We start from the raw sequence: 25,379 nt of genomic DNA, 5'->3' as shown, positions 1-25,379 counted from the left end.
CCTGGCACTCCTTGCCACGCTGTCCAGAGGGCCTAACAACGTGCGTGGGTCCAGAAGGGGTTTGGGTGAATTTGTGGAGAAAACAATCCACCTTGGGTATTTACACGCAAAGACGCTGTTTTGCAGCATCCCAAAGCCACAAAATACCGGCAGGTGGGTACCCTGGGACGAACCACGCCATGCCCATCCTGCAGCGATGCCCACGGTCCTCCTGGGATGCCCGCCGTTGGCAGGGATGGGGGAGCAGGACTTTGCTCAGCCTGGATGCCTGCCCTGATGTCCTTCAGGACGAGCTCGTGTCAGGGACGGGCGACCACATACGCCCTTTCCAATTCCATTTCCACAGCACATTTTTGCACCCGAGCGAACACAGCCGCCGCGGCACGGCTGGCTCCAGCCCTGCGGCTGCTGGGGGTGGCCAAGCAGCTGGGTGTGCATGGGGGGGAAAAACTTTGGGGAATAAAAAGAAAGTGGGGTGATGGCCAGAGCTGGCGGAGGGGAATTGCACACCCAACGTTGGGACAGGCGAGCGGCTGGCTCCAGCGTCGCACCGCGGTGCTTACCTTTAATATCCATCTCCTTCCTGCACCACTGGATGAAGTTGGAGACGTTGTCCCTGGCCTGGAAGGTGCCAGGCTGGGCCGCGTCGTTGTAGGTGACGCCGGCGGCGGGCAGGCGGAGGCGGCGGGCCAGGCCGGGGCAGGCGCGGGCGAACTCGCCAGCCACGTGGGTGACGTTGTTGGCGTGGGAGCAGAGCACGGCCCCTGTCTCCAGCACCTCCACGAAGGTGCCCACCTCGATGTCCAGGGCGTACAGCTCCTTGAGCCACTCGGCCAAGTCCTCCTTCATGGCGTAGAGGTACTGCTCGCTCGACTTGTAGGGGCGGATGCTGCGCACCGTGGCTCCCGGGATCCCCGACATCGCCATAGGACCCCGGGCTGGGAGGGGACGAGACGGTGCTGGAGACCTCCACGAGGGTCATTCCCGAGCCCACCCCTCGGCGTGCTGCCTTACCCGGCGCCACTTGGTTCCTGCCTCCGGAGCTGGCTCTCACGTGCCCGTCCCGCTGCCGACTTCCCGCGCCGAGCCCCTTCTCCGAGCCAAGCCCGCTAGGAGCAGCCGGGTGCCCCGGCCATCCCACGCACAGGCACGCAACACCCCTGAGCCCGGCACCCCCTCCTGTCCCCGGGGCCCATCCCCATGGCGTCAGGGCGAGAGCACCTAACCTGCCCCCCGGGTCCCCCCCTGCCGCAAACACGAGTCCTGCCCTGCGCCTTGCCCCGGCCCCACTCAAGCCCTCTGGGAAGGTCGGGCACCCCCGTCACCCCTTCCCGGGGGTCCGAGCTGGCACCCAGCAGCTGGGAGAGGAAATCACCCTCCTGGGCAGTGGGTGTTTTGTTTCCTTCCCAAGTGCTGCTCCCTTCTCCTTGGTGACAAGGGACCGGCTGCAAACACTCCCCATTAACCCTTCGGCGCCTGCTCCTCCTCTGCTGACACCGGGGAGCCCCGCTGCTTCTCGGGCCGCCGGCGGCCCGGGGCAGCAGGGCTGGGTTTGCCCGAGCTCCCCGGCTCCGGTGGCGGGAGGGTGGTTTCAGCCCTAGAGCGGCTCTCCTGCAGCCCAGGTCGCTCACCAGCCTGAAGGACGGGGCTTCACCCATCTCCACTGCTGCCTACACCCACGTTCAGCTCCACAGGGCAAAGAGGCAAAGACCTCCTCGCCCATGGCAGGGAGAGGGTAAACTGAGGCACAAGGAGAGACGGGGCTGCTGGGTGACCCGGAGGCCGGACAGCCGGGGGAGCGACCTGACGCCCTAGTAGGGAGGTGTCTCCCGGGCTCTGTACCAGGGAATCAATAGCCCAGAGATGACCACATTTTTGCACCCGTTTTACAGGCTCAAACACTGCCAGCAAGATGCCACCATGGGCCACTGCAGGTCCCACCGCCCCGCAGTGCAGAGAGGCACCAGCATGGGCCAGCCCCGAGCACGGCTCCCTCCACCCGGGACCCGAAACGGCAGCTTTCCCGCGGGCTGCGCGAATGGCGCCCCAGCAGCGCCTCCGAGCTGGGCAAAGGACGCTCTCCCACCTTCACAGGTTTGTTCCTCGGCCAAACGCACCAGCTGCGGGGAGGTTCGGGCGTCGGGGTGCTTCTCCGCGTGGCTGCTGGTGAGACGGAGACGGCAGGGCTGGGAGCGATGCTGCAGGGCCTCACGGGGCCCCTCGCCCAAGGACACAGCCCAAAAATTGCACGGGAAATCCCGACAAAGGATGGCCAGCCTGGATGCCCCGGGCGTCCTCCTCCGGCCCTGGGTTTGCGCCACGAACCGTCCCCAGTTCACCTCTTCCCTGAGCCGGTTCCCCCTTCCCCTCGTGGCAATACAGAAAAAGGCACGACGCAACCACGCGCTCCCCTTCGCCTAGCAGGCTGCGAAGCGCGCCGCGCCGGGGGGCCGTCCCCGGGGCCCGAGAAGGCCAGAGTCCTGGGGGGTGGTGGTTTTCTTTGCCCTGCGCTCACTCCCAGACGCTGCCAAGACCGCGAGGTTTTCGGCGAAAGCGGCGCTCCTCCGCGGATGGCGCGGCTCCCGGAGCTGGGGCTTTGAGAGCAACGACTGCACAAAAATAACGGCGCAGCAGCAAGGCGGCGAGTGGGCACCCCCAGGAATCGCCGATGTCGCGCCCGCCTCGCGCCCCTGCAGCGCTGTCCCGGCACCCAGCGGCTTCCGCAAAAAGCAAGCCTGCGAGGCCACGTTCACGCCTTGGGAGCAAAGCGGGGTTTTCGTGCCGGGCCCTCCCCACCATCCTCTCTCCTCCTCGCTGGGCCAAGCTGCCGGCGCTCACTGCCGTGCGCTGCAGCTGCCGCCGGTGTCGTTTTTGGGGGAGGAAATGCAAGAATCTCAGCTATTCCCGCAGGCCGGGGAATGCGCGGCAGGCGCCGGAGGACTCCGCGCCTGGCATGCCCTGCGAGGCAGCCCGGCGGCTGCAAAGGCCCCTTGTGAAAGGGGCTTTTCGGCCAGACCGCTCGGCAGAGCCCATCACGCAGCTCGGGGCGCGAGCCCACCTCCCCAGGGTCCCGCTCGCCCGCCGGCGCCGAAACATCCCAGCCCACGGGCAGCACATGCAAAACGCCCTGCGGGGGGGGGAAAATTAACACGTCAGGAGGCACAAAGAAAGCCCCACTAATTTGGGAGGAGGCAGGGAGTGAGTCTTCATGCTTTTTTCACCATGTGCTTTATACAGCTATTTCTCAGCGTGACCTACCTCTTCCCTTTGATCCGGAAAACAGCCTTTTCTGCAGGGAAGCTTAGCATAAAGCAGCAGTGCCCACTGCAATCCCAGGTGGATGCACGCATCTTCAACGCAGCCCCTCCAAGAGACGGGAGAGTGGCTTTAAAAAAAAAAAAAGCATCACAAAAACAAACAGAAATCCCAACACTGAATATCCAGAGCGGTTTTTTTTTTTTTTTTTTTAATTTGCCATCAGGTGTCCAAGCCTTTGGGAGTCACTGCAACCCGTGGTGCACTATTAACTGTTCATTTCCAAAGAAAATCAAGAGGCCCCATCTCTTTGGCAGCACTGGTAAATCCCCTGAGCTGTTAAGCCCAGCGCAGACGAGCTGCCCACATCTGCGCAGCGACGCTTCGGTCCCAAAACATCACGGCAAACAGACAGAAACACTCGCCGTGAACAGCTGGCCTGCCCGGGAACAAGTTGCAACCGGCGTTTTGCAGCACTGAAAGCCTTCACGCAAGGCAGGGCCCGGCCCCCTGCCCGGGGCGAGGGCAGCTCTGCCCTCCTCGCCGGCACGGTCTCAGGGCGAGCAGGGTGAGCAGAGGGTGCCATGGGCAACCGGCGTCCGTGGGGCTGCGGATGCTGGCGATGGTGCAGGGCTTGCCGGGGCGGCGGGACCAGCTTTCGCCCAGCAGACGAGGCAGCGGCGGCGGCGGCGTTGAGCCCCGGCAGGGCGGGCGCTCCTCTTCCCTTTCCTTTGGCGGCACCAGCTCCGTGAAGATTTCCAGATCTCTCCAATCGAAAGACAATTAAGAAACTGAAGCGTTGGCCCGCTCAGCACCGTCTGCCCTATTTGCTCCCACCAGCTTTGAGCCCCTGCAATCCGACGCTCCCCCACCAGCTTTCGGAGACGACGGTCCTTCCCCGAGGGGGACGGTTAAGCGCTGCGTGAGACCCAACGGCGTTTCGGGGAGGGGGAGCCTGCTTTCCTGCGGGAATGAGCCCTAGGTGGGCAAGGTGTCCTGGGGGGCCTGCATGCACCTGCGTGCCCGTCTGTCCTCTCCACCCTGTCCTCTTCCCTCCTCCTCCTGTAAATCAAATTCAGCCCGCTGCGGCAGAGGGGCACAGCACTCACACATGCTCTGACCCTTCGAGTCTCTTGCAGGGAGGCTGCCAGAGCGAGGACAGATACTTTCTCTGTGTACAAGAAAGGCTGCAAGGTGAGCACAGCCCGTATTAGACAGCAGAGAATCCAACCAGCCAGCCCAAACCCGTAGGACAACCAAGCTGCAGCAATATGGCCCTGCCGAGTTCAGCATCCACCCACGGTTTTCTCCAAATGACACTTTTCGGCACAAATTCTCAGTCTCTCCTCATCGACTAGAAACCACCCGCACCCCAAGCTAACCAACGGTGAGGCATTTCGCTGCGTGATCACGGGACAATGACCCCAAAAAAGTGCCAATAAAAACCAGTCCCAGTCTGAAAGAAAGGCATTACAAATAGTCCGAAAGTTAAAAGAAGTGAATAGGGCTGCAGTCTTACGCTGTTCTTTATGGCTTTTTTTTAGGAAAAAAAAAAAAATCCCCAAATCCCAGCCCACTTGGCCCTATCAAACCAGCCTGGGCTGAAGGACATGTCCTCCAGGTTGCGCTCCATCAGGATATGGGTCTCCAGGAAAGCAGCTCCTCCAGGGCTCCAGCGGCCCATGGGGAGACCGGAGCTGGTCACCCACAGGCAGGGGCACCTCGCTGCCCCCACCGGTCCCTGCCGAGCCGCCTGGAGATGGGAATTCAAGTAGAGTCAATGAACAAGGTGTGTGGGCTTGGAGGCGCTCAGAAGAGGACCTGCCCGCCGTTGGCATCCCAGCAGCCCATCCACGGCAGCTCCGCAGCCCATTTGCCGGTGGCCACCACTTGCAGCTTCGCCTGGTCGAACTGCCAGTACTGGTCATCCCGGAAGAAGTAGATGAAGCCATCACGGTGCCTGAGGGCGCCCGTCGTGCCAGGGGGCAGCCCGTCCCAGTCCCGCAGGCTCCGCGGATAGTAGGGCTCCACATGCAGGGTCTCCTCGCTCACCACGAAGTACTTGGGCCCTTTGAAGAGCACCAGGTGCCGGAGCTGCTGGAAGTAGAGGGCCGTGTCGGGGTGCCGCGGGAGGCCACCAGCGCTGCACTTCTGGGGGAAACCCTGTTCCAAGGTGGAGCCTTTGTAGCACCAGCATCGGCCACCTGGGAAGAGGCGGAGAGAGGGGTTAGGGTCACTCCCAAAGAGGTCCCATAGGAGCGCCGGCAGGACAGCCGGTCCTTCCGCTTCCCTGCACAGCCCTGCCCCGTCATTCATCAGCGGGAAGGAAGGACTCAACTACGGGCCCAGCCTCACCGCCTGAGAGATGTGCCTGTGCCATCTGTCACAGCCCTCTGGTGACCCAACCATCACCACCAGGGAGAGCGTCCCCCAAGGGCTTCCCCATAGACCAGGCTGGGAGGCCCTGGACTCAAAAGCCGCCTGTGCGCGACCGAGACTGCAGGCAGTGCGAGACAGCGGCTCTCCAGGCTGCAACTTGCCCACGCCGCGCTGCTACTCACGCCTCGCCGGAGGGATGGAGACGAAGGGTTTTGGCCAAGGGAGACCTTCAGGCTCCTCTCTGCTGTGACACCTGCACAGCACCGCTCAGCAGGCACCACCGTGGGGCTTCGGTGGCTGCCTTGCAGCTGGCAGGCCGTGTCCCCAGCACTGTGGCATGGCCATGTGCTGGCACTCACTGGGGAAACTGAGTCACGGGTGTTCAGGGGCTCAAAGTCGCAGAGAGGGACGTGCTGCCCACCAGCCCAGCTCACTTCATGGCAAACCCTTCGCCGTCCCTGTCCCTGTCCCCGGACAGCACAGTTGGACCCACATCCCCACCGGGTTCCCCGGGGCTGGGACTGCCGAAACCGTCGCAGAAAAGCCCGCCCCGGCGCACGGCCCTCCGCACCCCAGGCTGAGCCGGCCGAGGGCTCAGCCGCTGCCGCCGGGCTGTGGCCCTGCAACGCCGGCGCACAAAAGCTCCTTTCTGCTCGCGAGCTGCCCCCGATCGCAGCCCCGCAGGGGGACGGCGCGGCCGAGCGCCGGGGAGGAGAGCGGCCTTTGGCTCTTGCCCAGCCCGAGCAACAAAGCGCCATTCGGCCAGGCCGGCGAGTGGTTTCCATCAAACGTTACGGCTGAGCTCAGCTGCCTGCTTTGACCTTCCGCTATCCGCTCGGCCGTGGAGCGGCCCCAGCCAGCTTGCAAACGGCCTCTCAGCTCCCGGCGTTAGCGCGGCACCGGGCACGGTCCCGGGCTCTGCGCAGCACCGAGCAGCACCGCACCGGGGACCCCACATCCTCAGAGCGCGCTTTCCCCCGCAGACCTCCAAGGGTTTGATGTAGCTGTTACCATTTGTAAACAAAGGTGGGGGCTGCTCCCCTAAGCGGGCTAATGGGGAAACTGAGGCACAGGCGGGGGCGTGGAGGGGCAGGGGAAGGCTCCCAAGGCCGTGCGGCTGCCGGGCAGCGGAGGCAGGCGCGGGAGCCGGGAGCCCTGCAGGAGCGTGTGCACGGCACCCAGCGATGGCCAGCTCCTCGGCACGGCCCGCTGCGCTGCAAGGGGACAAGAGGGAGGCACAAGGGGCCTCCAGGCAGACACGGCCAGAAGGACCCACAGCCTGGACTGACAGCAGGAGGCAGCCCCAGAGGATTGCTCTGCAGCTCAGTACCTTTGAAGAAGTAAAACTTGCCGCTGAGCTCGGACCAGGCAGCGGCGTCGATGCCGGGGGGGAGGCCGGGCCAGCGGGTGTGCAGGGGCTGCGGCTCGCTGGCATTACCGCTCACCGACACCAGCCAGTAGTGGTTGCCTTTGAAGATGTACAGGTTGTGATCCACATCTGTGCAAAACAGAGGAAGAGAGGTGAGAAACCTCCACCACCTCCATGGCCACTTCTATCCGAGTGGTGCCAGGCACCAGCTGGAGGTGCCCAGTCCCCCCATAGCTGGCCACCCACCCCTTCTGTTCCCCTGCATCAACGCCATCCTCTCCCACCACCGGCATTTCACGCACAGGGCATTTTTCCACCAATATGACAAAGTTGCTTCTACCTTTCCAGCTGCCCCCTTCAGGCCACCATGATTCATTTCCTCCCCTCCAGTCTGGAGAGGATGGCAGATGATCACAGCCCCCTCTCAAAGCTCGTCCTTCATGCCTGAGCTTGGGCACTGAGCAAGCCTTGCCACAGTCCAATCTGGAGGATGTTTTTCTCACTCCTAGCACACCAAGCTATGGCTGTGTCCTCAGGACGCACTTAGCTTTGTCAGCAGCAAGGAGCATCAGTGATGCCACCAGCCCTGGGAGCGCCAACAGAGCTGTGGACCAGACGGACCTGCCTTTTCCACTGCTGGATCTCCTCAGCAATCAGGCATAGAGCAGAAACAGGCTGCTGCAGTGCTCGGGGCAGGAACGTGCGTTCTGGGAGAGGGCTGTGCTGGCAAACACCTACCGGCAGTTATGGCATCGAAGAAGGAGTGGCAGTAATAGGCACTGAGGCTCTGCCACTGCTGGCCCCCATTGAAAAGATCTGCGCTCCAGTCCTGGAAGTGAGTAAACACCTTTCCGGGGAGCTGGACGGCCGAGCCCTTGGAAGGCTTCCCTGGGGTACAGCAAGGAGCGGTGAGTCACAGAGTAGGGCCATGGAAATGGCTTTCCCCAAAGCACTGGTGGAACACAAGGCTGGCGACTCGTCAGAAGGCACCAAACACTTTCTTGACCCACAGTCTGATTTCTATCCCCTTCTGCAAGGTGGTGGGCAAAGACCCCTTGGGACCTCAAAAACCCCAGGCACCGGTGTTCCCCAACTTACAAACAGGCTTCCTCTGCCCTGGAGCACCTGGTGCCCATCACACTCCCTACAGCGTCCTCCTTGCCAACCACAAGGGACGTGGCTTACATGCTCCCCGTCCCTGCAGCTGGCATCATTTCCCCGCCACGCAGCTTGCACATAGCCCTCGCCCCTTGCATGGACCTGTTGCCATCCCTGCCTTTGGCCCCCTGCTCTCCTTTCTAGGGACGAGCCCAGGAGAGAGGAACCGCAGGGAAGCCACGCTCACCGTATAAGTTCTGGACAGCCAAGATGTCGTCCCAGCTGAGGACAAAATCCTTGCTGAGCTTCTTGTAGTACGGAGACATCAGGGCGCTCTTGACGGGAGAGTGCTCCAGCCCCAGCGTGTGGCCGACCTCGTGCGCGACCACGACGAAGAGGTTGCGGCCCTTGCCGCTGTGCAGAGACCAGCGCTCGTCGTTATCGAAGTGGGCCTCTCCGCGGCGGGGGAAGAAGGCATGAGCCAAGGCACCTCCTGGGGACATGAGAGCCAGTTAGGGACCATGCCGGGGCTGCGGGCAGGGCTGAACCTAGGGCTTAAGCCAAGGGGTTGTGGGGGGCACGTGCAGCTCTGTTTTGCTTAAATACACTCCTAGAGGGAGGCTCAGCGCCCCAAAGGCAGCTGCTCCCTCCCTGCTGCTGCCGGATCGGCTTTCCACCATCCCTCCCAAGCCATTTTTTCCCGAGGGCCCCGACACACATTTTTCCACAGAGCAGCTGGGTTAGTGCTTGCTCTCAACGGCCCCATGGGGGCACCAGCCTGGCTTCGTGAAGGGATACAAACCAGCTAACGTGGCCCACGTTTGAGGCTTAATTAACGCCGGCTCCGCGCAGCGAGGTCCCCTGCCGGCACGGGTCTGATTGAGGGCAGGCACAGCTCTTTTCACAGACCTTTCTGACCATTTGCTGCAATTTTATCTTTTGGGGAGTTGCTGGTACAGCAGAGCAGGCAGGTTTCTCTGGAAGGAATCAGCTCAGGTTCTGAAGACATGATCTGGGTGGGGAGGGCTCTTTGAAGGCCATTAGCATAATGCAATAACGAATGTCCCAAATGCCTCACCAGGAGCCCCTGCATTAGGGGCTGCCAAACTGGGAGTCGGTACCTCGAATTAATAAGCCAATGTCTTACTGCAAACTGGCTCTGGAGGCAGCACTGCGACGCGTCACAGAGCTCTGCAAGACCTGGCACTGGTCATCTGCTCCAGGTAAGGAAAGAGCCTCACCGCTAAGCACACAAGAGAGATCTCAAAGTCCTCTCCTTGCTTCCAAAGGATGGGGGTCTCTCAGCGTGGGACATGGCATGAGCAATTCCCAGGCTAGCTGCTGCCTGGCAAGAAGGATGCTCTTTCTTGGCCATGTCAGCTCCAGTTCTGCCTCTGCTTACCCTGGGTGCGAACTGGGAGGTGTCCTCAGTAAGAGGGCCTGTCAGGGCAGAGCTGTGCCTCCATTGCCCCCAGCCCGTCGCCACCCAAGCCCTCCTCACTGCCTAGAAGAGACCACGTTGTAAAAGAGAAGCTTACGAGGGGGAGCGACCAGCACCTGGTCCATCGAAGGCGTTGTTGAGTCCATCGTTGTGGTCTCCATGGAAGAAGGTCAGGCGGATGTCGGCCGGGCCGTCCCGCGCCTCCCAAAACACCAGCGAGGACACGTTGCTCCAGAGCTCGAAGGCAGCTTTCACCGCCAGGCGCACCTCGTGCTGCGGCAGGTACGAGGGCCAGTTCACGACCCGATAGGTTAAGTGCCGTTTGTACCACTTCCCGCCTGCGAGAGGAAGCAGAGCTCAGTGCAAGGAAAGGGTTTGCTTTGCTCTTCCATCCAGAGACCGCTTGGACCGAGCAAAGCTTGCTCACAAGCCTCAATATCTAGGAACATAAGTGCTGGGAAATGTGACTTTCCAAGCCATAGCTGAAAGAGAAACCCAGGCATCCTGGCAGCAGCCTCCGTCCCCTGCACTGGCAGCAGGATCTGACCCAATAAATCTCTCCGAAGATGCCACCACCGGATCCCACCCCAGAGACTGCTGAGGCTGCAGCTGCAACCAACCCCTTCCTAAGAGGGGTCAAACTCTGCTTGAGGAGGGACGAAGCTGGGGCACACGGTCTGAACTTCCCTTGCCTTGTGCTTTCCAGGGCCAAACCCAACAAGGGCCTCTGACCTGCCGATCTCCTGCCTGAAGCCACCTTCATCCCCAGATGAAAATGCAGCTCAAGGATGGTCTTTACTACCTTTGCCTTTCAGCGAAGAAAAACAAAACCTCCAAAAACAAATAGCCCAAAGGCAAAAGGATTGGGACCGGCTTTTAGCAGCCCCCTTTGCAGGAGGATGGGGCTGCAGTCATGGGGGACACAGGACTGCAGCCCATTTAGAAAAGATTTGCTAAGAACTGCGCACCAGCTGGAGAAGGGAGAAAAGAGATGCTCCTCAAGGGGAAAAACAGACAGGTTTGAAACGCGTTACCAGGAAGGAATGGTGCCGAGCGCCAAAAGAGCAGACGCTGAGCTAAGGCCAAGCCGGGAGCTGCCGTGGGGCGACAGAAACGCCCTGCGGTGGGGCTGGCAGCGGGCAGAGGACAGCCCACCCTGTGGGCAGGTCTGCTCCCGCAGGGCGGCGGGAGGGTTTGCGTGCGGCTAAGACCAGCGCCAGGGTCATTCAGCCACAGCAGCACTGCTTTCACACCACGCCAAGCCGGAGCAGGCTGGGATTCCCATGGCGCTCCCGAAACAGCGCTGCTCCGCGAGGCGCCTTAAACCTGCGGCAGGAGCTGCAGCACCCGGGCAAGCACCTCTCCTTGGTCAACGCTCGTACTTCTGCGCCATCCGCCCCTGGCCCCAGACCAGCACAACTGCTGCTGCAGGGACCCTGAAATCGGGAGGGACACGAGAGGCGAGGGTTCACCAGCACTCAGCACTCCCTAGGCAGGAGAGCGACTGTCCCCTCTCGCCGCTGAGACCTTTCCTGAATCCCAGCCTTGGTTTTTTTCTAGGGAATCTTATTTTTTCCTTTTTTTCCTGTGCATGCAAATTTAAAAGAATAGCTACTGAGCTAAGGCAAGGAAAACAAGGCCAGCTCTCCAGCGGCTCGTGGTGTATTTTCACGGATTTTAAAGGCACCTTGACAATTTCTGCCTGCAGATGTTCTTGCCGGAAAGCCTAGCCACCGGGGAGAACCCACCCGCTCGCTGTTCGTTTCCAAAGCACCGTTTCACCTGCCCTGGGGACCTTGCTGGCCGTGGCTTCCTTGAAAGCTGTTTCCTTTCGGGGAAGACCCAGCCCCGATGCCACCGGGGCAGTGCCCAAGGGAGCGAGGCCTGGAGATGACCCTAACCCCCCCCCAGCCCCCTCCAGACCACGCGATGGTGCAAAGCACGGTGAGATGCATGTCCCTGCAGCCGCCGCCGCGCAGCGCAGCCCCTCTCCTCCTCCAGCGTCCCTCGGCAGCTGCACGGTCCCAGCGCTTACATCTGCCCGGGGGCGTCACGGACCGGCAGAGAAGCCGTGGGGCTGTGCTGGGAATACGCAGGCGCCGGAGCCGGCGCAGAGGCGTGGGAGCCTGGGGGGAAGCACGCCGGTGATAGACCTCCAGCGACTCCGCACCTGCCTTTCCCCTGCTCCAGATGTGCAGGGAAACGAGAGGAACCAGACGGGCTGCACGCTCCCGCTGCTGCTGGTCGCCCGAGCCAGGCGGCTTGGCAAGCCCTGCAGCGTGCCCGTCCCCGCTCGCCCTCCCTGGCCGCCGTCTGCATGGTGCAGGACAACTCCCACCTGCTCTGCTTCATGCCTTTGTGCAAGGTTTGACAGCCCGGCCACCCTCTAGATGGGTTTTCGTAGCGGTTTAAGCAGCCATCGAATCCGATCTCCTGCTGGCGCAGACACGCGGCGGCACCGCTCGCGCTCCCAGCGTCGCGGCACCTTCGCCACGCTCTTCTCCCTGGGCAAAGCAGGCCGAGCCCGGTTATTCCCTTTAGCAAACTGAACGACCAGCCAAGGTCTGCAGCAGGGCATGGCCTGGGCTTCAGCTCTCCCCTACTATCCGGCACGGCACTAAGGGTGGAAACATGTATGGAAACAAAGACTGGGGAGAAATTCCTCCTTCCCCCGAAACGTTTCCCCACTGGCGGAGCGGCGAGGACGGGGGGCACCAGGCAGCTGGGCAGGGCTGGGCCAGGCCAAGGCGCCCGGTTCTCCGGAAGAGAAGGGCTCGGAGCCGCACGGAGCCATTGAGCCGGGGACAATCGCAGGCAGGGAGTTCCCCCGAGGGGAAATCCAGGATCTCGGTGGTGTGTACGCTGTCTGGCCAAGGACCTGGTGATCAGTAAAGCTCCCTGCCAGCTCCTGCTGCTTTTAAAGCCCAGCAAGGCAGCGAAAACTACGTCCTCCTCCCTGAGACTTCCACTGCAGCTCCCTCACGGTGCCTGTTTCTAAACACAGTCCCTTTCCCAAGGTAAACAGGACCTGCTCCAAAACCTTCGCAGGCAACAGAAAAACTTGGTCTTAAACTGTAGAAGGGGGTGGTTTTAGTTAGATGCAGACCGAAGCTCTCCGAAGGGCAGGAAGGATCTTGTCCCGTGGGGAAGAGTGAATCCCTGTCGTTCAGGCTGGGACCGACATGCCGGAGCAGCTCCCGGGAGAGAGCGATGCACTCTCCCAAACCATGCTAGCCATCTTCGCCAGCTTAAATTGTGGTCCCGCCTTGCAGCACACACACACAGTCTGTCAGTTCAGAGCCAAAGCCAAACGGGGTCGGCTTTTGCTGATGCTGCCGGGCGCGAGCGTGTCTGAACCCAGCCGGCTGATGGACGTGTTGCAACGGGGAGGTAACAGCCAGGTCTGCTGCCTGGCAGAAGGTCCTGTCGTCACTACGAGAGGGTGAATAACAAAGCACTTTGCTGGCTCAGCTACAGCGGCTTCCTGCTTGCAGTAGGATAAACAGCAGACTTAGCACAAAGCCCCCGGCTTTCCTGGCCGGTGCCGTCAGCGTGCGGGACGCTCCATCCCTCGCCCTTCCCTCCCCTCCACCCAGCGTGCACGGATATGTCAGCTTTGCCCCCGTCCCGCTACCCCGGACCCGCCGGCCAGGTACCCGCCGCTCGCTGCCCCGGGGGAGCCGCGGCACCTTCCCTGCCCAGGCTGTGCAGCGGCTGCTGCAGCGCTAATGGGTGCCGCTCAGAGCCCTTCCCCTCCTGAGACGAGGGGGGACTCGAGGGGACGCGGCGGGCTACGGGGTGGCCCTAGGTGAGCCGCTGCCTTGCAAAAGCCCTGCGTGAGCTCCCGTTCTCGCTGACATAACGTGCTGGCAGCCCACTCCTGGCCCCGGGGACTACAGACCCCCTGCCCAGGATCCCAGCTGCAGGAGAGATGCTGTGTGTCAGCTTTTTGGGGAAGAAAGCCAGAGGCATGATGAGAAGGAACGGGCTGTCTCCAGGGTCCCTCCGCATCCCTCCCAACATCAGCTCTGCCAGATGCACATTCAGCTTGACAAGGCACAGAGCCCTTGCTCAATCTCGCCTTCGTTTTTCCCATGTCCTAAGCACAGCTGCTCGCAGCCCTCTCGCTCTCTAGGAATCAGTGCAGAAAGCAGCTCATGAGAGCCGAGGGGCCCAAATCCTGGATAAAAAAGGAGCAAGAGGTGACGCTCGGAGCAGTTAAACCTCTTAGCGCGGGGTAAAATGACTCCTCGTGGCCAGCGAGCCAAGCCCAGCAGGTTTTGTGGTCATCCCGGGGTGACGAGCGTGCACGAGCCCCTCGGAGCCCAGCGAGCCTGGGGCGGACCTCGCGGCATCGCTGTCCAAAGGAAAGGGAGCCGGGGGCTTCTCAGCGGAGGGGGTTAACCTGCCGCCAACGACTTCCCTGCTCTGCTCCCAACTGGAAGCATGAAGCAAGAGCACAAACAAGGCTACAATTCCCTGACACCACCAAAGCCATGGCAGGCGCTGCCGGGCAGGCTGCTCAGCGCCCGCCTCCCCGTCGTCCAGCACGGCGGCTCCCGGGGCCGCCCAGGCAAGCGCTTCAGCGACGGCTCCTGATGGCTCCTCGGGAAACGTTCAAACTCTGGCTCCCTCGACAACAGTAAAAACATCCAGAAGAGCTGAATTTCCCAATGAGGGGGAAGCTCCATCTCCCTAATCCTTGCTGACATCAAGCCACACAGAACGAGTGAATATAAGTAAGTTTAAAAATAAATCACTGCAAAGCCCAGGCAGGCTCTGGGACCGACTCTGTCCTGGCAGCGGCGGTAACTAACTCCGCAGGCCCTTCTTGAACGACAGCATCTCCGAGACTCAAATTACAGAAAGGAAGAGTTCAACTGCCTGTAGTTTGGGCGAGAGCCCAAACTTCCCTGCCAGCATCCCATAAACCCAAACCCCGCGGAGGAAACGGCTGCCCCCCGGCAGGCGCGCTCACCGTGCTGGCTGTAACGCTTCCGGCGCCGCCGGGCAGCCCTCCTGCTCTCCGCGTCGGCCGTGCCGCACCGCGGCAGGCCCATCTGATGCACCGTGGGGGCATCCAGCACCCCGCTGAGCGGCAGGTGAGCCACCCACTGGAAGTCCCTGGAAGAGAAAGGGAAAGGTCAGCTCCCAAACCTGGGGTGGGGGGGGGGAGCCCCTCGAGCCTTTCGCTTGCGTCTGCACGAGGGGCCTGACCTGAACCAGGCCTTGAAGCTAAGCCAGCTTCCTGCCTCACTGCTGGGAGGGCGCCACGGCGGTAAAAGCGTGCTCCTTCACCCGTCGCAGGGTACAGGCAGACAGGGAGCCTAAAAACATCTCTCCTAGATGTTAAACCCCTGCTGTTCCGCTTTGCGTTTGGCTTTTCCCCGGAAGCGGGCCGGGCACGCTCCGGCAGCCGGAGGCGCCTCAGGAAAGGGCAGCCTACAGCCGCCCGGGCGCGAGCGAGCCCTCCCCAGTCGGGATCTCCGAGCGCCTTCGCTTCCCCAAAGGCAACCGCATCCCGGCCCGCCGCGCGGCCGCCCCCGAGAGCGCCCGCAGAGGGTGGCACCGGTCCCGGGCCACCCGCCACGCTGCGCCTCGCTTCTCCCCTCTTTCCACCCCCGCCGGGGCCACGCTCCGACCTGGCCGGCAGAGCAGAGCGCGCCCCCCGCCGCCCCCCGCCACCACGGGCTCTCGCTGCTCCCAGCCCTGACGGCCAGCCGGGCGTCCCGAGCCCTCTGAGATCTTCCAGCCGCCCTCAACCTCGGCCTCCCCGCGCGCGTTATCGTTAACGAGAACGCCGGGCCATAAAAGGCAAAGAAACGCGGCGCGGCGGGCTGCGAGCAGGCCAGCAGGCAGCGGCGGGGAGCCGCAGGCGGCCTGGCGCCCCCCAAGGCCAGCAGCCGGGCCGCCTCGTCCGGCGGCGGCGGCGGCACCTACCTCAGCGCCGCTCCGAAGTCCGCGGGGCTGCGCTCGCCGGGCGCCGGCTGGCCGAAGTAGCCGTACTTCTGGAGGAAGAGCTGCGAGGGGAGAAACGAGAGAGGCACGGCTCAGAGCACGGGCGTTTGCTCGGGGCCGGCGGCGGTGGCGGCGGTGGTGGCGGGGTGGGGGGGGAGAAGACGCGGCTGGAAGTCCCGCCACACGGGCAGGCCGGCGGCGGGACGGCCGGCTCCTTCGCCCTTCGGCCAGGCCTGCGGCGGCCCCCGCGGGCAGCCCAGTGCGCGGGACGCTGCCGACCCGTTCGCTCAGGTCCTTAAAGGCGTTTTTAACGGCGCTTGGGTTTTTTTGGCCGTGACACGACGGAGATGACACCGCTGCCCACGGAGAAGCAGCCAGAGGTCACCAACCCCCCCCCCCGACCCTCAGCGGCTCTCAGCGCCTTGGCTCGGAGGTTGAGGTCCCGGCCGACCTGCCGCGGAGGGCCGGGACGAGGTCCCGCCGTGGTAGGACGCGCGGCCTTTCCCCGTCCCCGAGCAGGATGCGCCACCGGAGAGCGGACGGTCCCCTCTGCCACATCGTTCTCTCCTTATCGTCCGCTTAAACGGACGGGGACCGTTGGCCTGAACTGGCGCCAACTCATAAACCGCGTTTTTAAAGAAAACGAGCGGCTTCCCTCTTCCCAGCCTGCCCCCGGCTTTCTGAGAAGTCCACTAGCAACGCTGGCAGGCGCCATCTGCCCCAGCCTACGGGCGATGTTTTCGGGAGACCAGAACCGCCTCCCGGCATCCCGGTAGGGCAGAAGAACCGGAGTTGACACCACGCAGCGAAAGCGGCTGCCTGGTCCCCGCCACCCCCGGCGAGAGGCGCCGGGGGGCCTGGCGCCCTCGGAGACCCCTGCGGCCCCTGCTCCCCCCCAGCAGCTGGCTGGCGAGCGGCCGCGGAGGAGCGGCGGGTTTTCTGCTTGAAACCGCGGTGCCCTGCGGACGCTACTCTTGACTTCACGCCTCGGGCAGGCGAGTTACATCGGCCCCGGCCCCTTGGGGAGCGCTGAGCCGCCGGGCACGCCGTGGGGAGCACCATCTTCAAGCTGCCTGCTTCAGCCCCGAACGGGAGGGTGGGTGGGGGGAACTGCGTAGGCAGGGGGCTGCAGCAGCCCAGGGGGCCCTGACAGCAGCACGCTCCTTCGGAGAGCTCCAGCTCATCCAGCTGCGGCTGGCTTGGCTTTCCTGGACTGCTCCCTGCAAACATCTACTCTCAGCAACAACCACAGCAGGGCTCTTCCGCAGAGAGCGGCACGCTATCAGAACTGGTTTCTCTCGCCGCACGAGCTCCAAGACGAGCGCCAGCGCCGTGCCAACAGCCTGGCGCTGCTCTGCACTGGCTCCGCTCCCCCGGACCCTCCCTTTTCCTTATCGGCACGTCAGCTCTGACTCCTGGAGGAAATATGCCCAGATGAGGAAACAGATCGGAGATCTCAGCAACACAGTGCTGCAAAGATCAGGCTCTAATCGGCAAAGTCACCGTCTCTTGCGACGACAGTGGTAGTGGGCAAAGCTCGAAGCCCAGCAACATCCAGCGAGGCGAAGGTGCCTGGCCCTCCTTCGCTGTTGCTGTGTTTTCACTATGTTCCCCTCCAGAATTAGAAAATCACAAGCTACATATATGGATGCGTGGTGATAATCCCAAACGATGACATCACTGCAGACAAATGCAAGCTCTAAAGCACCCAAACAGAAAGTCCTGGGTCTCGAAAGCACAGCACAGCTTAAACCTTTTCTACCACAATCTTCCTTTTTCTCAGCCTCTAAAGCATAACAACTTTAAGACATTTCTTCATCTGTGATCTAACACAATCTCATTCTTAAAGCAAGAAAGCGAATGTGTTTTTCCCCACCATGATCTCAGTAATGCTTGGAAATCCATCTGGATAAGACAGGGTGCACAATAAAAAAGCAATCACCATCCCAGCAGCTGTTCTTCAGTGGCACCAAGAGGCACACAAGCCACTGAAATGATCACCACTATCTAGATTTCCTTTAGCTTTGAAAGTCAAACCAAAGCAGGCTGCTTCCCTTTAGTTTCTAAAAGTTTTATGTTCAGCTTGTTATGCACCAGCAGAAGCTCTTGGGCTGCAAAACCAGCAGGAGAAACGTTATCGCATTTTCTAGAACTGCTTCCATCTAACATCTGGCTCCCAGTTACCTGAGCTGCGTGCAGGCTCGAGACACGCGGCTATCGCTCGCTCCGGCTGATATCAGTGCTGCAAGCTGAGAGCTAAGGAAAGGGATGTAGTGATCTTCCACAGTGCAAGGCATTTATCAGCCAGCGGAGAACATAACAACCCCTGGACCAGAGACTTTCGAGGACGACGGGGGAACCGAAGAGCATCCTGGACCCGAGCAAGCCCCCAGCACCGGCTCCAATGCTGCCTGCGCCCTGAACGCTGCCCCAGAGACCAGGCAGGAGGCAGCTGATACGGGTCGGCGGAAGCCGGTACAACCTGGGTACATGTGTCTGAAACAACAGCTCCTGTGCAGAGCCAGAGGCTGCAACTAGAGGCCTTGCCGGGCGAGGAAAGCTCCCCTCGGAGAACACGCTCCCAACGGGGAAATGCTGTTCTCTATACAATGGGAAAAGAAAAACAGCAGGAAACACCGAGCCGAGCAGTAGTATGAAATGTGCCCGGCTCGCCCTCTGCACGGCGGGAGGGAGGGAGGGAGACGAGAAGAGGAAAGCTCCGGCTGCTGGGGAGCAGCTCCCCGGCGAAGAGCCGCGGGAAAGCCCAGCGCTGCACGCAGGCAGCACTGGGTCTGGCAGCAGGGACAGCAGGACGAGGCGTTTTTAACCCCTGAAGGGCACATCTGCTGGAAAGGAGAGGAGAAAACCCCTCAGCGAGGAGGCAGTTTGCAGCTCGAGAGCCAGCCTGCGCTCTGCCCGGGCCCTGCGGCGCCTCCGACCCCGCTTCCCCGACACGCAGCTCTGCGGGAGACGGAGGGGAGCTGCTTGCAGCTCTGCAAAACAGCGCTGCTGAGAGCTAAAGCCGAGGAAACACCTTGCCCTGGACCACAGGCGTCCCGGGTGGAAGAGAGCCAAGCAGCAATTACAGCCCAGGCTCCCTCCTCCTTAGGGACTGGGACACCAACAGCGCAGCGACAGGAGAGTCGCGTCCTGCCTGCCCTTCCCTCCAGACACTCAGATTTCTGGCAGATTTCCATCGTCTAACTTTCAGAAACGCTCACACAAGCCTCTTCCCTTGCCCGACTGACAGCTTACATGGACCACGGTCCCTTTGCTCGGCCAGGACACAAAACCCCTCTTCCCCCTCCGTTCCCGGCAGCAGCTGAGCTCGGAGATGGGCAACTGAAGCAACCCCCTTTCATCGCGCGGCAGCTTTTGTTTTTCTCGTGCGGCGGCTGCAGACAGGAGGCCGGCTGCACGCGCTCCATCAGGAAGTCCTGTTTTATCCCGAGACAACAGCAGCCCGGCGAGCCAACCCAGGTGGGTGCTCGGGCCGCGGCCGGGCCGGCGCCGGGCAGCCCTGGGCCCCGACTCGCGTTGTTTCGCTGCTGAGCCAGATGTGGGCGAAGCCAGCAGGCTGCGGGGTCACCACCGGAGCCCGGCCACCCGGCAGCCCTCTGCGAGCGAGGCCCCAACTGGTGCTACACTGGTCCCTGCTGCATCTGAACGGGGGTAATGGCAGGGTGGGCACCAAAAGGGGGCAAACGGGCCCAAACGCTGCCCGCTGCTGCTGTAGCTGCTCAGGGCAGAAGGAGCAGCGCCAGGAGGAGGCAGGATGCCCACAGCGGGCAGGGAGGCACACCGACAGCAAGATGCCTTGGTCTAGTTTGCTACACCTCCTAATTCCCAGTCCCTCATCTACCCTACAGCTTCTGGCGGGTAAATAATAATAATAAATATATATAATAATAATAATAAACCCTGCAAAATAATGCAAACCCAAGGTCCAGGAGCAGTCCTGTCTGGGTGAAGGGTGCTGGCATCCCACCTTGCCATGTCATTTTTCAGCAGCATCTCATTATCAGCAGCTCTTCAAATAACCCCTGGCTTCTTGGCCTCAGCTCGCCCTCCGCAGCACAGACGTAACGAGGTCTGAACCTCAGGGACCCGCTCTGGATGAGCGCGTTTTGGGATGCCTGCAGGAAGAGCGCTACGCCGTGGCTAAGCACCGGGAAGGAAGAAGGCATGCAGGCTCCCCTGCTAATCAGGTAACTGCCTTCTCAAGAGCTGGCTTAGGAAGACGTCCAAACATTTTAAAAACGTTCATTTCTTTCCACTCTCCCAAGCCGCCTTCTTGTCCGCATTTGCAAACCCTTAGGCAGAATCCTTGTGTCGCTTTTGTTCAGCGTGTGCGCGTCCACGCTGGAGCAGGGGGAGGGCTGCGCTCAGTGTCTTTCAGGCTCCTTTATTCATTCCTCACGCTTGATCTTCTTGAACTGCGTAGCAGGGACAGTAGGCCAGGAATTCAGGAGATCTAACAGCCCTCCTGATGTCAGTACCTCTGATCTGTGAGATGCGGAGCTGGACACAGCTAGCTCACTGCCTTTCTATCTGCCAGGAAGGGAGGGATGCTTCAGAACAGGAATAATAAACAGGGCATCGCTTAAACAAAAGAGACACGGCTGACACGGACCGGGCTTGGTGTCACCAGCAATGCATTACCTGCCTCCAGTGCTGTCAGATTGCTTTGCTTGATTTTGCACTGAATAAAGGCACGTATCTCATCAGCAATGACTGCGTTTCATTCCTGTGCTTGACTCTTCTATCCCAGACTTCCTCGCCCTCCTCCTCCTCTTCTCAGATTTCATCACCCCCAGAGCACACTTCTCCTATCAGTCAGTGCTGACATGAAAAAAAACCCAGCAGCTGTAAATAACAGCCGTGCTTATGGTCCTGCCCCGCGCAGCGGCCGCTGCTGGCCCTGGGACGAACCCTGCGGCACCCAGGCTGCTGACTCACATCCTGGGGTACCAGATCTGCTGCTCTGCCCAGCTGCAGCTTTGGGAGCACAGAAGTGATTGAATGTGACCCAAAGCACACGCAGACGTTTTGGCCAAGTGCAGCGTTTTCCCTTGCAAATACCAGCGTAGCTGACAAACCGGTTTGGACACGCAGACTGGTTGTGCTTCGTTTCTACAGGAACAAGAGTAGAGATGGGAAAAGCGATGCTTGGTCTTTGCTGTCCATCACGATGGAAATCGGGGAGCGGGGAATCTGCCTGGCGGGTGGCGTTTGCCGTAAGGAGTGAGGCTTGTTCCGCGCGGGAGCTGAGCAGAAAGCCGGGCTGTCCGCGGCGCTGCGCGGCCGTTAACCACACCGAGGAACGGGCTGGGCGCCTCGGAGCTTCTCGACACAGCCGCGCGATCAGCTGCGAGCGCTGAGTTAGGACCTAGCGGATTTTACGTGCTCTCGCCGGCTCCCCAGAGCAGGGCAGTGCCTCCCAGCGAGGACGGCACCCGACTGCTCCCTCCTCCTCTCCACCGCTCCTTGCATTCGCACTGCTGAAGGAAGAAACACGCTGAGGCTGAAACAGCAGGAATTATTCCAGGAAGAAGGAGTTTTGTACCTTATTTCCCCCTCCCTTTTTTTTAAATCTACTTTCAGGTACAGGGGAAACACGGGGCTGCCCCTTCCAGCAGGAGGACGGGAGCAGCACGGGGTCCTGCTGAACGCCTAGCTCCACCAGAGACGCAGCAGGGACAGCCCCTGCCCAAAGGCCACCCACGCAGGTTAAAATGCAGGCTCTGGACCTGCACTCACGCACCCCAGCCACCCTCAGCAGCAATAGTGGATTTGTTTCCAGCACGGGCAGACATCCCTTTCTGGACTGAGCGGGAGGTTTTGAGACGCTACTCACCCTGCCGTTCACCTCCGCGCACCCCATAGTGCCTCAACCCCCCCATCCCACTCCAGGGCAAGCCCAGGCTGAGCTCAGCCCCTCCAGAGAGCAGCTCGTACGGCTGAGAGCAAGGGGCTGCACCCACCGGCAGCAGCTGCATCCCACCAGCGCGAACCTCTCCCACCACCGCGCGTGTTGAAGCAGGAGGAACGGCAAGTCCTCGTTCGGACCGGAGAAACACACACATACCATGAGCACATTGCACTGGGTCTGGGCAGAGACGACCACCGCTCCTCCGGGACGGTCCACACCACGTCCACCCGAGCGCTGGAGGCTGCTGCAATGTTGCAGACAGGCTTTGAAGCCCTCTAGATGGCATTGATTGGGCACAGCGACTCCTTGCATCCCAAATTAATACCCGCTCCATAAAATAGCTCATCAAGGTACCAGGGCATTTCTTAGCAGGCGCGAACTGAGTTCAGGGACCATACTACATGTGAGCCCTTGCTTGTCCAAGGTGGAGAGAGAGCATCAGAAATCAAATGCCATCATAACAGGACACAAGGAGGAAGGGCAGGATAACAAAACAAATCAGGAATGAGAATGTCCCAGTCATTGATCCTCACGCTCCATCTCCACTCCTTGCTTTTCTCAAACTTACCAATTTTTCCTTCTGGCACAAGAAACCTGTAGCTTCTCATGCGAATCACCACAGGCCCTGGCTGTCCTTTGTCCTCAGCGCCAAAAGCACTCGGACACGCGCTTCGCTATGAACATGGGGTGAGAGCTCCTGTGTCAGCCAGGCGTTACCCTATACCTAGCTGCTTGCTTGGGCACAGGCCAGCAACCGCCGCGTAAGAGCAGGAACCAGGTCTGCCAAACTATGTGCTATCGAGCATCTGCCCTTCTCCTATCTGGAGCCTGCAGATAATAAGATGCTTTAACACACAAATGTTTCAAATTAAATTTCCAAACTTGACGGGGGTTTTTTTTGTAGCTGTGATCATTACAAATGCAGTGAAAGCAAGGGCATAAGCCAGGAAAATAGCACAACTAGACATTTTCTCAGACTTCCACATCTAAGTTTACACAGTCCATTGTTGCTAAGTTTGGCTATTTTAAAAGCAATAAAAAAAAGCTTTAGAAGCGAAGACTGGCAGCGGTTTTCCCAAAGCCACAAGTAACTACAACTATTTGATGTTATAAAAGAATTTCAGCTGCCATTTTAAAGCAAAATTAACTGTTCAGTTTATTTAGAGGAGCTGTCTCATCCCAGTCTCTAAACGTTTCCAGCATATTTATCTTCCCAAAGTCCCTGGAACGGGCAGCACTCCGCACTGGGGAAACGGGCAAAGAGAGATGAAAGTAACTTGCCCAGTGTCCTCACCTGGCATCTGCCCAGGTCCCAGACCTGCGTCAGGGCTTCAAGGGAAAAGTTCCCAGAAGTCGCAGGCGAAGAATCAAAAACCAGCGTCTCTTAAAGCGCTCTCCCCTCATCAGCTGTGTTTTCTTTAGAGCTAATTCTAAACCATTGATTTTCTGAGCATTAAATACTTTGCAGACCATTTTTATTCCTCTCCCGATGATGTGAGAGGCCTGGCTGAGGTCTACGCGCCCTGGGACAAGCACACGTATAAATCACCTCTTCAGAAGAGTGAAACAGCATCTCCCAGGCTAAGGAGCTCACACACTAAAGCAAGCCCCCAAGTATTTACGTTCGCTTTTCATCTTAAAGCATGTGAAAAATCCCAGTTAATCCACCAGGACTTGCTAGGGTTTTCAAATCAAGCATCTGTGCAAACATACACTGGATCAACGCCTAAACAAGAAAAAGCTCAAATCCCTAACGACAACCTTTGTTCACTAGCCAAATCTCGTACCTCTCTCCCAAGACAAACAGGAGCGGATGGCAGCGCGGCGAGACAACAATACACGGACTAACAGAAGCAACACAAACAGGAGCGGTGGGGACGGCCGCAACGAAAGGCAAGAGAGAGGAAAGGCTGGCGCTTGTCCCAGCCACATCGCCAGGAGACGGGAAGAAATGCTCCTGCAAAACCTCCGTCGCTTCGTAAGCGATACGGAAAGGTTGTTAACAGGTCTCCGTCGCCCATGCACACACACACCCACCTCCGTCTACAGCACGCACACACACACAGCGCACACGCACACACCTCCGGCACGTGTGCACACACTATAGCACGCACGGGAACATCCCTGGTACATAAGGGCACACACCTCCGGCACGCGCGCACACCCTGCAGCGCTACAGACGCAAACCTACAGCAGGGGCACACACCTCCGCCGGGCACACACGCACACCCTGCAGCGCTACAGACGCAAACCTACAGCAGGGGCACACACCTCCAGCATGCACGCACGGGCTCCTGGCCCTCAGGGCGCACCCGCGTTATCCGTGGGCGCGCAGCGATGGCGTGGGCGCACCTCGGGCACTCAGCGCGCACCCCTGTCGCACGCACAGCCCTCCAGCGCTCAGGGCTCGCACCCATGGTGCCACAGCCCTGTGGCACGCACACACCTCGGCCATCAACGCACACCTACAGCACGCACACCCCTCCAGCACTCGGGCTCACCGATGGCGCACACACACACAACACACACATACACGCACACATTTACACTCCTCCAGCACTCAGGGGCTCACTGATGGCACACACACACACACATACACACACACACATACACGCACACATTTACACTCCTCCAGCACTCAGGGGCTCACTGATGGCACACACACACACACACACACACACACACACATTTACACCCCTCCAGCACTCGGGGGGCACACCCATGGCATGCATGCATGCACACACGCACACACGCACCCATCCCTCCACGCACCCATCCCTCTGCCCCTCCAGCACTCGGGGGGCACACCCATGGCATGCATGCACGCACACGCACACGCACAGAGACATGCACACCCCTCCAGCACTCGGGGGCACAGCGACGGCACACACCCGCACCCGCACCCGCACCCGCTATCACTATCGCTGCCGCCTCGCAGCGCCGACGGCTTCGGGTGGCACCAGCAGCCGCTGCCGAGGGCGAAGCGGGTCGGAGCGCGCCCGCCGCCGCCGCCGCCGCCCCCGGCCGGGCACAGCCGCACCTCCGGCGGCCCCCGCCGCCCCGCCGCCCCCGGCCCGGCCCTACCTCCGCCTCCCGCCGCTGCCGGCCGGCCGGTCCGGGCTGCACCGCCGCCAGCAGCCCCAGCGCCAGGGCGGCCCGCAGCGCCCGCGCCCCCATGCCCGGCTCCGCTCCCGGCTCCGGCTCCGGCTCCGGCTCCGGCTCCGGCTCCGGCTCCCGGCTCCGGCTCCCGGCTCGCCTCTCCCCGCCCGGGGGCGGCCCCGGCCCGGGCCAGCCCCGGCGGCAGCGCCGAGCCCCGCCCGGCGGCCCCCGCTCGCACACACGCGCATGCATAGACACACACACATATGCATATACACACACACATACACGCGCACATGCATAGACACACACACATATGCATATACACACACACATACACGCGCACATGCATAGACACACACACACACACACACACCCCGAGTTGGTGCGATAAGGGAAGGAGAGCGGAGCTCATGGCAATGGGGCAGCTGCTCCCCATGGACAAGCGGGACACATGGGACAAATCCCCCCTGGGGCATCTTAGGGCCGCAGCAGCCCCGTCTCCACCCCACACCTAGGGGAAGGCTCGGAGAGCTGCCCTGTAGCCCTGCCCCGGCACCCCCGGGCACAACTCACCCCGCACCCAGCTCCCCCCACCACCGACGAGGATGGATCCTTCTCCTCGGAGCCTCCCCTGCGCGCTGCGTCTCCTCTGCCCCACGCGCATCGCCAGCGCTGGTCCCGTGCAGCCGCCAGCACTAGCCACCCGCGCAGCACCGCGGGAGCTTGAGCAAGCAGCGTTACCACGCTTCAGGGGGTCCGGCGAAAACAAACCCAGGTGTCAGAGCAGACTCGGTCTCGAGCTTTGCAAAGTAGCATCCTGCTCAGGGTTTTTTGTTTGCAGTGCT

General features: G+C 61.0%; 2 protein-coding genes across 10 annotated transcripts in view; both read right to left on the bottom strand.

Annotated features, from left to right (window-relative positions):
- Positions 1–3,350, bottom strand: part of GAS2L2 (growth arrest specific 2 like 2) — a 6,767-nt gene extending 3,417 nt beyond the window's left edge. Inside the window, exons 1-3 of the mRNA XM_068910564.1 lie at positions 3,259–3,350; positions 2,087–2,163; positions 564–938 (exon numbers count right to left, since the gene is read on the bottom strand). Of these exons, the coding sequence (XP_068766665.1) occupies positions 564–938; positions 2,087–2,163; positions 3,259–3,350 (544 nt within the window). The remainder of the gene's footprint in view (positions 1–563; positions 939–2,086; positions 2,164–3,258) is intronic.
- MMP28 (matrix metallopeptidase 28) lies at positions 2,809–25,379 on the bottom strand. 9 transcript variants are annotated; one of them, XM_068909346.1, is made up of 9 exons: positions 25,129–25,147; positions 21,589–22,260; positions 15,483–15,562; positions 14,521–14,666; positions 9,659–9,880; positions 8,349–8,594; positions 7,742–7,891; positions 6,965–7,132; positions 2,811–5,459 (listed from the first exon to the last, which is right to left on the bottom strand). In XM_068909346.1, the coding sequence occupies exons 2-9, from the start codon at positions 21,742–21,744 to the stop codon at positions 5,065–5,067; spliced, it is 1,563 nt and encodes a 520-aa protein (XP_068765447.1). In that variant the 5' UTR covers positions 21,745–22,260; positions 25,129–25,147; the 3' UTR covers positions 2,811–5,064. The 9 variants fall into 9 exon arrangements, with proteins under 9 accessions (XP_068765452.1, XP_068765453.1, XP_068765447.1 ...); XM_068909347.1 differs by lacking the exon at positions 25,129–25,147 and having other exon boundaries at positions 21,589–21,842; positions 22,001–24,294; XM_068909349.1 differs by lacking the exon at positions 25,129–25,147 and adding an exon at positions 19,440–21,001 and having other exon boundaries at positions 2,812–5,459; positions 21,589–21,712.

Source organism: Struthio camelus, chromosome 16, assembly GCF_040807025.1.
Source record: "Struthio camelus isolate bStrCam1 chromosome 16, bStrCam1.hap1, whole genome shotgun sequence".
NCBI lineage: Eukaryota > Metazoa > Chordata > Aves > Struthioniformes > Struthionidae > Struthio > Struthio camelus.
Note: the sequence above shows the minus strand (reverse complement) of the source record. Positions and strands in the feature narration are given on the sequence as shown.